This window comes from Watersipora subatra, chromosome 2, assembly GCF_963576615.1.
Source record: "Watersipora subatra chromosome 2, tzWatSuba1.1, whole genome shotgun sequence".
NCBI lineage: Eukaryota > Metazoa > Bryozoa > Gymnolaemata > Cheilostomatida > Watersiporidae > Watersipora > Watersipora subatra.
Window position 1 is genome coordinate 1,494,802 of NC_088709.1, and position 12,359 is coordinate 1,507,160.

Here is a 12,359-nt window from a genome sequence, read left to right on the forward strand (position 1 = left end):
CACATTTACTTCCATTAAGTATTCCCTACAACCCAGCAATTCATATATATCCAATGCACATTCTTCAAAACTTTAAACTGTGTTTGTACTGCAACTGTGCATTATTATGAAGTTGATACTGTAGATCAACTGGCACTGCTGGCTTTCCAAGTATCTGTATTGCATTGTACAAAATTGTACAATGACAATGTCCAATTGTTCATCAAGCTAATGAACTTGCCCTATAACCTCTATGAAATTGGGGTCTTTGTATTGTATTTTCATTAAATTGTATATTAAAACCATAATAGATTTTCGTTTCAACCACATACATATTATACACATTCGATTTTTGATCAATGTATTTGCTCACACATACTCAAGTTTGAACTCGTAATTGGGTTATCGTTGCGACCGAGTCAACTCGATTCTTGATTTTGTGATGAGTATTAATGAAAGTGTGTTGTGCATGCACGTACATTGTAAAGCAAAATTTCCTAGCGCACTTAGTGCCGAAAGATGCGCACTAGCAAATCACCCACAGCATACAGCGCTGGACACTGCAATGGGTAATGCCGCCACTTCACCATTACTGCGCATTAGAAAATAGTTGTACACATACTGCTTTTATGCTACATACTGCGCAGTAGTAAATGTACATAATGCTATTATACTGCATGGCCGTGGCATGCTTACTTCTACTAATGCAACAAAATTCAGATATCTGATAATGCAAGATACCTAGGCAAAAATTTTCTGCAACTGCAATACATTTTACGTCTGAGCGTCATTGAGTACTTATCAATGCTCGGTTACAGTTTTTATTTGCAATGGTTGCAACTAAGATGGTTTATCATAAGACAGTCTGCCATGGGGGTTTGTGACAAAATCTTAGAACAAAAAATATTGCATTGTGGTGGAAGCCAGTAACACACTAGTACCAAGTGTTCCGGCTAAAAGGTCAACAACTAGTTGCATACACGGGTCAGCTGAGCGATAGGAAACTAGCTAGTTAACTGAGTACAGTTGGCTATAGCCAGTTCGGCTGACGGGACTGGAGTCGGCACGGCTGAGGCCATCTCGGCTAGTAAAGATAAAGTCGGCTCAGCTATGAAGGCTATGCTCGGCTAAAGCCAGACATATTATCTTTATCTATATAGATGATTCTCAGAGTTGGTCTCTCTGTCATTGTGTTTGTCCAGCTATAGCTATTAAAATCTTAAAATAAATAACCCATATCGCAGAAGATTTCATCTCGAACTCTCTCGTTTACCAGTCCAATTGCTTTACCAATTCAGCCACACGAGCTTAATAGATTCATTAGGCAATATACGTCGCTATACGGGAGCAAATACGCTAATGCTCTCTGTTACGATGCAGCGTGATGGTGTAACGTCATGGAGAGCATAGAGACCGGTAGCTCTTGTTAGTAAGCTTACTCAGATTATCTATTGGCAATGTGCCAGGCTAATAGCAAGTGGCGGGTAACTACATTACCTCATTGTTTATAAGCTGATTTTTAATACCCGGGCAACGTCAGGCATTCAGCGAGTCGCTTATATTACTGAAGCGGAATCGCATACGCATGACCAGCCGAGCTTGAAGGGACGGAGCTTAAAGCACATGTAAGGAGCCCAGATGAGCAAAGGAAAGCTGAGCGCTTGGAAGTTTTACCATATGCAGTTACTTATATGTTCATTGCATCTTGAACTGTACTCATATATTTACTGTGAAATATATACATTTACTAGCACAGCTAGTAAATGTATAATTATATTTACTAAATATATACATTTAGTAAATATTGCTGGTAAATATACATTTACTAGCTGTGCTAGTAAATGTAATTTACTAATACCCGGGCTTGCTTGGGTATTACAAATTAGCTTATAAACAATGAGAGGTAATGTAGTTGCCCGCCACTTGCTATTAGCCTTGCACATTGCCAATGAATAATTTAAGTAAGCTTATTAATAAGAGCTACCATTAATAATTAACCATTAATAATTATTACATTTTGGTATTTAGTCTCAAGCGCAAACTACACAATATTCACTGAGCTGAAATGATACCAGTGATTGCTTGCCAAAAAAATTATAATGTTTTATTAGAGCTTCAAAAATAATTTAGATACAGATGAACGTAAGAAGGTATCTCGCTGTCACATTGTATATCTGTCACATTACATCTAGCTGTCACATTGTATATCTGTCACATTACATCTAGCTGTCACATTGCATATCTGTCACAATACATCGCTGTAAGAAAGCTGTTTCAGTGTCTCAATCTGTGAGTTGTAGACTGGTTGACGTTATCACACGCTATTACTAATCCTATCATGGGAATGCAAGCAGCTGGGTGAAATAAGATGGTATAATTGATGAGTAGGCATAGCATATTCTTTGCTTTACAGTTTTCATTCTCTCTCACAGGCAGCATGTGTGGGCTGCGACGAGTAGCTGTTGTAAGACTTCTCTTGAAGCTTACTCTTGTGATAACTCTCATGGTTCTCTTCATTGTAGGTATAACATCTCTGCTCTACCAACATAGGAAGTCCGTAATAGCGAGCCACTATGTCAGCGCATTGGTTTCAACAGCCAAGCCTCGGTGGAAAGATAAGTCAGCACGAGAAATTAAACAGCTTGAAGGACAACTTCACCGTCATCTGGGGTTAATTCGTAAAAAAGGAGCGCAGCCAAGCGATGACAAGCCATTTATCAAAGAAAGGACATTTGATATGAAAGATTCCAAAGGTGATCTCAAAGCTGTCAAGACGGCAACTCGGTCAGCAAGGACACTTCATGATAGCAAATCAAAAGTAAAAGTGCAAGATAGAAGTATTATAGATGTAATCGTTGTCGAAGAACATCATGAAGGTAAATGGAGTAAGATTGCAAGAATATACAAGTAGTTATCCGCACTTGTCTTTTTTGGCCGAGTCATTTATGTAGCCTGGTTTATTGCCTGGTTGCAGTGCTGGCATATTGGTTTGAACAAGCCAAAATTTCATATGTTGGAGAGGAACGCAAGCGCACGCCCTACACCGTGGTGAGTCATTATGGGCAAGAGGCTAACATTGTTGCACGCATGGTCACGCTGATGAAAAGCTTGAGACCAACCTTATTTCTCAAATGTTGGCATTTTATAGTTCTCCTTTTCAGATTCTCAGTTCTGCGTTGCTCATGTTTTATTATGTTGCATTGCAATGATCTCTACGCATATTGTCTTGGGAGAAAACAACTTATGTAGATCTATATGCGATGCTTAGTAGGAAATATGGAAGCTAGTGACATATTTGAATACATACAACAGGTGATATTAGTGGGGAGTATGTGCTGCTTGCTATCAGAGATTGCTCTCTGTGGCTATTGTTGATATAAAAGCTATTAAAAGAGAAGATAAGTGTGCTACTTGGTCGCCACATAGTCGTAGATTATTGCAGACTTGAGTTTACCTATCCACAAACTTACAATTAGCAAACCTTTGCTTTTGAATCGCAAGTGTCTTCCATATCGATTTGTTACCCGCAGGTGCACTTTGATGCCCACAGCGATTTTGGGCCATTATCTTACTATCCTTCCCTCACTCTCTTCAGCTGGCCCAAATCCCAGACAGATATTCTCAAGCTAATGCAAAGAAATGATGTTTTCATCATGGTATGTACGCTACACCATCCCCTGTTTAGCTGTTCACACTTTTGTTAAAATCTTTGTAAGGAATGTGGTTGGCCTACTATGTGGAGTACTAGTCAGATAGCTGTAGAATGAGCTCACCAGATGGAGTAGGCTATTTGTCAGCTAGCTGTAGAATGAACTCACCAGATTCCTTGCTTAAGAGAGATTATTTGTTTGCTACGCATTTTATTATCTAGTCAGTGTTTTCTGATGCTGGATACAGTTCACTTGGTATTTAGCCAACTATCTAGTGTTTAGTAACTCTACCATTCAACTAGAGAGAATAATTTACAGCTAACAAAACCAGTATCTAGCAATGGGTATAGCTGGCAATTGCTTTGCCTTTGGACTCGTATTAGTTTGGTCTTGTAGTTGTATGAAGAATCACTGCTCAAACTGGCGTAGCCTGGGCATCAACTCTTTGTACACAAACATAGCACTAGATCTTTTAAGAACATAGAAACCAGGAGTGAGTTATTGATTTATTACTCCAGTCCGCTGGTAGTGTTCTCCCCCACCTAATCAGTGCTTATAGGTTGTATTACAGGGTGAGCAGTTTTCTACTAAGTATGGACTAGTAGGTTATGGATGTTGTAAACTTAAATCGTGTAGCTCACATAGTTAATACCTGCTGTCTATCTGTTACTTGCTGTCTATCTGTCACCTGCCGTCTACCCGTTACCCCTGTCTACCTGTTACCTGCTGTCTATCTGTTACCTGCTGTCTACTTGCTACTCCTGTCTACCTGTTACCCCAGTCTACTTGTTACTTGCTGTCTATCTGTTACCCGCCGTTTATCTGTTACCCGCTGTCTATCTGTTACCCGATGTTTATCTGTTACCCGCCGTCTATCTGTTACCTGCTGTCTACCTGTTACCCCTGTCTACCTGTTACTCGCCGTCTATCTGTTACCGGCTGTCTGTCTGTTACCTGCTATCAATCTGTTACCCGCCGTCTATCTGTTACCCGCCATCTATCTGTTACCCGCTGTCTATCTGTTACCAGCCGCCTATTTGTTACCCGCTGTCTATCTGTTACCCACTGTCTATCTGTTACCCGATGTCTATCTGTTACCCGCTGTCTTTTTGTTACCCACTGTCTATCTGCTACCAGGTGTCTATCTGTTAGCCGCTGTTTTGATCCTATCTGTTGTAATCATCTTGCTTGCTGTCTATATATTACCAGCTTTCTACATGGTATGCACTGTATTGTGAAAAAAGCAACTTGCTGCTTAGGCAGGTATGGCAACTGGGCTGATAACCAGGTTCATCTGGATTTGGCCAAACTGGATGCAGGAAGATTATGCTGATTTGTATGGCAATCACACAACTGGTCTCGTCGATCTGGGAACTTTTACTTACAAAGAGGAACAGGCAGCGACTAAGACAGGCATGTGCGTCTGTTTCAAACAGGTAGCAAGTATCACACAAATCGCAAACTGAAGTTTGCCGGTCTAAGTGACTTCTTATGATAGCTCTCTACATAGCATACATAGTTACGTATATGATGTCTCATAGAAGGCTCTCTACATAGCATATATAGTTAAGTATATAATGTCACATAGAAGGCTCTCTACATAGCAAAAATAGTTACGCATATAATGTCACATAGAAGGCTCTCTACATAGCATTCATAGCTATGTATATAATGTCACGTAGGAGGCTCTGTACATAGCATGCATAGTTACGTATATAATGTCACATAGGAGGCTCTGTACATAGCATACATAGTTACGTATATAATGTCACATAGGAGGCTCTGTACATAGGAGGTTTTGTAGACTTGCTACTCAGAGTGTCTGGTTGATTCATGAGATCTAGACAATGGCTGTTAATAAGTCTCTCCTTTGGGCATTTCTAACTAACTCTCTGTTTTCTCTTTCTAAACAATTTACCGCAAAAATCAAAGAAGGTGTCCATAGGCCGTCTTCAAGTACTCAACTCAATCACCATTTACTTCTGCTTGCCTTTTGACCTTTGACCTTCACATATAATATACTATCAAATGTACTAAAAAGTTTTGAATAAGTAGCACAACAATAACTTCAATGTGGATATGTACTATGCCTTATGTTTGTTACAAGTGATACAAAAAGATAAGACTTCCTCACAAACATAAACAATGCATCCGACTTAATAACTGCATAACTTCCTGTGTACATGTATACTGAAAATATTACACTGACACGTACACTGTATATTATTTATACATCATGCGTTTGATTTGTTTCTGTGCATGAGATGCTTTGAATATATATATATATTTATATATAAATCTCCAAGTTTATCGTCGTTCAGTGTCAGCTATAACGATTAAAATCTAGCAATGAAAAATCCATTTCGCAGAAGATTTGATCTCAGAACCTCCCGTTCACAAGGCGACAAACTAACCCATTAAGCTACACGGGATGCGATGGATTTATTGGGTGATATGAGTCATTGTTTAGGTTAAAATACGCATAGCACTTTGCGTTACGCAATGTTACTAAAGCTTGCTCTCACAGTTTATATATATAACTATCTTCCACACATCTTTTTTTATAGAAGATGTGTGGAACGTTAAAGTATTTATATGGGGTCTTTGGCATCTGCATGTTTCTAGGAAAGGTGTATGGCATATATATATGTATCTAAGCAGGTTTTTTGTTATATGTCTGTATTAGTACACGATACTTATAATATAAATGTACAGATTTGTGTATAGTACTTCTATATACACTCAGGTGCAAAAAGATGGGAAGACAAGCAAAGCTTTTGTAGACGAGTTGAAGAGAAATTGTTTGTACGCCAAACCAGAGCTTGAGCCATACATGCTCGACGGAGTGAAGTGTTCTGTCAAAAGAGCGGTACGTTTAAAAAACTTTTATCATTGTGTATATAAAGTCTTGCCATATTTGTTGTGTTTTGTCTCATCAACGACACGTTAGTCATGGTACATACGATATGAGTTGCCAATGACATGTTAGTCATGGTACACACAATGTGAGTTGCCAATGACATGTTAGTCATGGTACATACGATATGAGTTGCCAATGATATGTTAGCCATGGTACGTACGATGTGAGTTGCCGATGACCTTAGTCAGTTCCAATATGCTGAGTGTTTAAAATTGCAGAACTCAAAGCTTAATGTGATAAAAAATTTTAAATTATGCGAAGTGAAAGTTCTCCAGTATGCCATGAATATAGTACTAACTAGAAATATTCCGATTATTTAAATAAACTGCTGTGAGCAGCCCAGCAAGTCACTCAAACATTAACACGTGCCTGAATTATAGAGAGTTGTTTGCCCAAGGAATTTTTACCAAAAACGGATCGTTCTGGTTGCCTATTGGTTTAAAACGGAAAGAAGCAAGATCTGGAACTGTAGAGAGCTTCTATTCAAAAAGAAGTTAATGATACGGATACCAAAGACTAGCTGAAGTAATTTCAACAATCGATAGGTGCTCAGGCTAACTATATTACTACCATTTACAGTGAGCAGAAGTTTTATTTCAGCCAGCAAAAAATTTATTACAACCACTAGAGTGGAAATTTCATCTGCCTTTTCAACCATAACTTGAGTGATGTGTAGGCTAGATCGACAACCCAACCAGAGCAGGTTTTCCAGTGTACATAAAAGGTAGTTGTATGATGCGCGCGCCCAAACATTTTCCAACTTTCAGTCATTTTTTAATCCACTTGCTGTCTGATATTGGGTTGTCTTTTTTAGAATGTGCGCTTTGACTTTTTAAGTGAGCGGCACATAGTATTGCAGAGAATCAATATCTCAGCAATGCTCCTCAAAGAGTCCCTGTCGAGGGTAATCGTTGATATTGATGAAGACTATTTTGGCTGTGAGAACAGTGAAGAGATTTTACATGCCTCGGGCATTGATAGCGCAACTCTTGGTTAGTTGACCACTTGATCAGCCGCTGCCTGAATTGCTGACAAGTTTAGATTCATAGTAGCCCAGATGCTGAACACCTCAATGTCTGTAGGTTAGATACAAGCCCAGAGTACTCCTGACTAGTGATTGCTAATCTACTAATTCTCATAAATATACTCGCAGTTCATTTTAAGTTTGGTTCTTGAAAAATATCCTGTTATAACAATATTTTAACATACGGTATATATTATATTTTACAATATCTATGTTCCTATATAACCTGTTTGGCTTTAATAAAATACCAAACATTTAAATGTATATACCAAACAGCTAGTCATCTACGCTGACTTTAGTTTGTTTTGAGTTAATTTTTACTAGATTAGAATTTATACATTATGATCATTGTAGAGGAAATGAATGATAGGCTCCTCCCACTGTTCTGTCCAAAGACTTCGAATGAAGAGAAGAAACTGTCGATGTTGATTCCCACTCTGCTTGCTGCCGACTGCATGCAACACAAGAGGAGTTGTCTTTCTTCTGCTGTATTTACAGCAAACCGCCAGAGCCTGTGCACAAATGTTACGGACTTCAATGAGAACTTTCAAAGATTAAGAGCATTTACAGAGAAAGAACTGAAGGAACCAAGGCTACGTAGTGTGGTAGACTTTGGCTTCTGCATGCGTACTTCTCCAAACACGGCGAAGGTAGTCTTAGGTATTGAAAAAAATGCTATGAGAGTTTGCCTAAAAGAAGGTACGAGCACCACACGCTCTTTATTCAAGCCTACTAGAAAGGAAATCTTGAAGAATTCCTTAAAAGTACAACAAATTCTTCAAGGAATTGATGGAGTGCAACAAGTCACTATTGCGAGGTCAAACAGAGATGGTTTCGTCGCTCGAAGCCTTCAAAAGGAAATAGAACAAACCATTCTTCAAATGATAGGAAACTTATGCCGAGGTCGCCATGTAAAACCAAATATCATCTATGACAGCAATTTAATGTATAACTAAAGTTGCACATTGAAGTTAGAGTTTTAGAAAAGTGACTAGAAGTTCTACAGAAACGTGTTTTCCAAATCAGGACACACATTGAATAATTCTTATTATGATTTTTTGTAATGATTACACATTTGCTATATTGCACACTGCTAGCAGACTGTCAACTTTAGATATTCCCATATTTTCCTTATAGATATCCCATCTCTGAGCCATGAGGAGCATTCACAGTTTGAATATATTTACTAACTTACTTGAATTTTTGTTATGCATCCTCCACCCATTCTGACACTCTGCTACTCTGTATATCAATTTATTCTGGAAAGTTTGTTGATTAAACACACAAATAAACAAGACAGTGAATCAAAGTTATGATAAAAACACTCATTTGACCATCATAGAACCCTTTATGGGCATGAGAGACATACTAGTACTGAATATATGTTAGTAGCAATTGTAGCGGGTGACCTCTTCTAAAGGCGAGCACAGGAACTTCTTTGAATCTGTATGGTGTTTGATGATGCCATAGCTAATAGCTGTTGTACTATCGCTGCCTTACATTCTGTTGAATTTTTTTATCTCACAAATGGAAAAGAGTTTGTCTGTGCAGTCATGGTTGTGAACCAGCATGGTCGACACGCCTGATGTGTAGTTAGCCGCAAAGCACTGATGCTCGAGCTGCTGGTTGTCACTGACGAATGGAGAGTCTACCAAATATATAATGAAAGATGGTCAAAGACCTTTTAGTCAAGTTGGCGCAGAGCTGCTGATAGGTTCATCAGGTGGTAAGAATAAGACACTTAGCAGCTGATTGGTTTATCAGGTGCTAAGAATAAGACACTGAGCTGCTGATAGGTTCATCAGTTGCTAAGAATAAAACACTGAGGTGCTGATTGGTTTATCAGGTGCTAAGAATAAGACACCGAGCTGCTGATAGGTTCATCAGGTGCTAAGAATAAAACACTTAACAGATGATTGGTTCAGCAGGTGCTAAGAATAAGACACTGAGCTGCTGATTGATTCATCAGGTGCTAAGAATAAGAACATTTATTTTTATGTGGCATACTATTTTTTCAATCTGTATTTGTACAATTAGTTTACAAATGTATTGCTTTACCTGTATTATCAATAGCAAGACTGTCAACATAAAGCTACTTTGTGAATAAGTGTTATATATATTCTTAGAGACAGTTATAAAAGATTTTAGTTTGCTTGTTAATTATTTTAAAAAAGCAACTCTTTTCGCTAGGCTAAGAACTTTAGTCTCACCCCTCAGCTCTGAAGTGGGCTCAAGCTATGATGAGACCATCGACATCATTGCCAAAGGTATAGTTGTGCCACCTTGATGTTGTTGATCTTACCTTGTGGTGCCATTTTTGGCCGCCAGAGTGCTCGGAATGAAGACACGCTGTTACGAGAAGGTGTAGAGCCAATACTCAACTCTTCTCCTTCCAAAGGCTTTGCAGTGACTGATGCGCATGTGGCTGTGAGTTCAGAGCTTAAAGTATGCCTTCAAAACATTACCTCAAGCATTTCATTATCACTGAGGTGGTAGGCTACTATCAAAAAGCCAGGCTCACCAAGAACATAATGTATGTATATTTGAGAGACCAATTAGAGTCAACTACAACACATCCTCTACACTGTCAAGTTTATATCTGACTGTACTGAGTACTACAACACATCCTCTACACTGTCATGTTTATATCTGACTGCACTGAGTACTACAACACATCATCTACACTGTCAAGTTTATATCTTACTATACTGAGTACTACAACACATCATCTACACTGTCATGTTTATATCTGACTACACTGAGTACTACAACACATCTTCTACACTCTCATGTTTATATCTGACTATACTGAGTACTACAACACATCATCTACACTGTCATGTTTATATCTGACTACACTGAGTACTACAACACATCTTCTACACTCTCATGTTTATATCTGACTATACTGAGTACTACAACACATCATCTACACTGTCATGTTTATATCTGACTACACTGAGTACTACAACACATCCTCTACACTGTCATGTTTATATCTGACTACACTGAGTACTGCAACACATCCTCTACACTCTCATGTTTATATCTGACTACAATGAGTACTCCAACACATCATCTACACTGTCATGTTTATATCTGACTATACTGAGTACTCCAACACATCATCTTCACTGTCATGTTTATATCTGACTATACTGAGTACTACAACACATCCTCTACACTGTCATGTTTATATCTGACTATACTGAGTACTACAACACATCATCTACACTGTCATGTTTATACTTGACTGTACTGAGTACTACAACACATCTTCTACACTCTCATGTTTATATCTGACTACAATGAGTACTACAACACATCATCTACACTGTCATGTTTATATCTGACTACACTGAGTACTGCAACACATCCTCTACACTGTCATGTTTATATCAAAGTACACTGAGTACTACAACACATCTTCTACACTCTCATGTTTATATCTGACTACAATGAGTACTACAACACATCTTCTACACTCTCATGTTTATATCTGACTATACTGAGTACTACAACACATCATCTACACTGTCATGTTTATATCTGACTACACTGAGTACTACAACACATCTTCTACACTCTCATGTTTATATCTGACTATACTGAGTACTACAACACATCATCTACACTGTCATGTTTATATCTGACTACACTGAGTACTACAACACATCTTCTACACTCTCATGTTTATATCTGACTATACTGAGTACTACAACACATCATCTACACTGTCATGTTTATATCTGACTACACTGAGTACTACAACACATCTTCTACACTCTCATGTTTATATCTGACTATACTGAGTACTACAACACATCATCTACACTGTCATGTTTATATCTGACTACACTGAGTACTACAACACATCTTCTACACTCTCATGTTTATATCTGACTATACTGAGTACTACAACACATCATCTACACTGTCATGTTTATATCTGACTACACTGAGTACTACAACACATCTTCTACACTCTCATGTTTATATCTGACTATACTGAGTACTACAACACATCATCTACACTGTCATGTTTATATCTGACTACACTGAGTACTACAACACATCCTCTACACTGTCATGTTTATATCTGACTACACTGAGTACTGCAACACATCCTCTACACTCTCATGTTTATATCTGACTACAATGAGTACTCCAACACATCATCTACACTGTCATGTTTATATCTGACTATACTGAGTACTCCAACACATCATCTTCACTGTCATGTTTATATCTGACTATACTGAGTACTACAACACATCCTCTACACTGTCATGTTTATATCTGACTATACTGAGTACTACAACACATCATCTACACTGTCATGTTTATACTTGACTGTACTGAGTACTACAACACATCTTCTACACTCTCATGTTTATATCTGACTACAATGAGTACTACAACACATCATCTACACTGTCATGTTTATATCTGACTACACTGAGTACTGCAACACATCCTCTACACTGTCATGTTTATATCAAAGTACACTGAGTACTACAACACATCTTCTACACTCTCATGTTTATATCTGACTACAATGAGTACTACAACACATCATCTACACTGTCATGTTTATATCTGACTACACTGAGTACTGCAACACATCATCTACACTGTCATGTTTATATCAAAGTACACTGAGTACTACAACACATAATCTACACTGTCATGTTTATATCTGACTATACTGAGTACTACAACACATCCTCCACACTGTCATGTTTATATCTGACTACACTGAATACTACAACACATCCTCTACACT

The 12,359-nt window shown here is 38.2% G+C and overlaps 1 protein-coding gene across 1 annotated transcript; it reads left to right on the forward strand.

Moving 5' to 3' along the window:
- Positions 1 to 1,376: 1,376 nt before the first annotated feature.
- Positions 1,377 to 8,860, forward strand: LOC137387172 (uncharacterized). The gene is made up of 8 exons (XM_068073498.1): positions 1,377 to 1,395; positions 2,502 to 2,855; positions 2,954 to 3,027; positions 3,510 to 3,635; positions 4,889 to 5,065; positions 6,376 to 6,498; positions 7,364 to 7,541; positions 7,928 to 8,860. The coding sequence occupies exons 1-8, from the start codon at positions 1,377 to 1,379 to the stop codon at positions 8,527 to 8,529; spliced, it is 1,653 nt and encodes a 550-aa protein (XP_067929599.1). The 3' UTR covers positions 8,530 to 8,860.
- The last annotated feature ends 3,499 nt before the right edge of the window (positions 8,861 to 12,359 follow it).

What these genes read in the sequence shown, in the direction of transcription:
- LOC137387172 (XM_068073498.1), top strand. An exon ending in TGTCGAAGAACATCATGAAG is followed by an intron (nt 2,856 to 2,953) that starts GTAAATGGAGTA and finishes GCCTGGTTGCAG; the next exon opens with TGCTGGCATATTGGTTTGAA. An exon ending in AGTGTTCTGTCAAAAGAGCG is followed by an intron (nt 6,499 to 7,363) that starts GTACGTTTAAAA and finishes TGTCTTTTTTAG; the next exon opens with AATGTGCGCTTTGACTTTTT.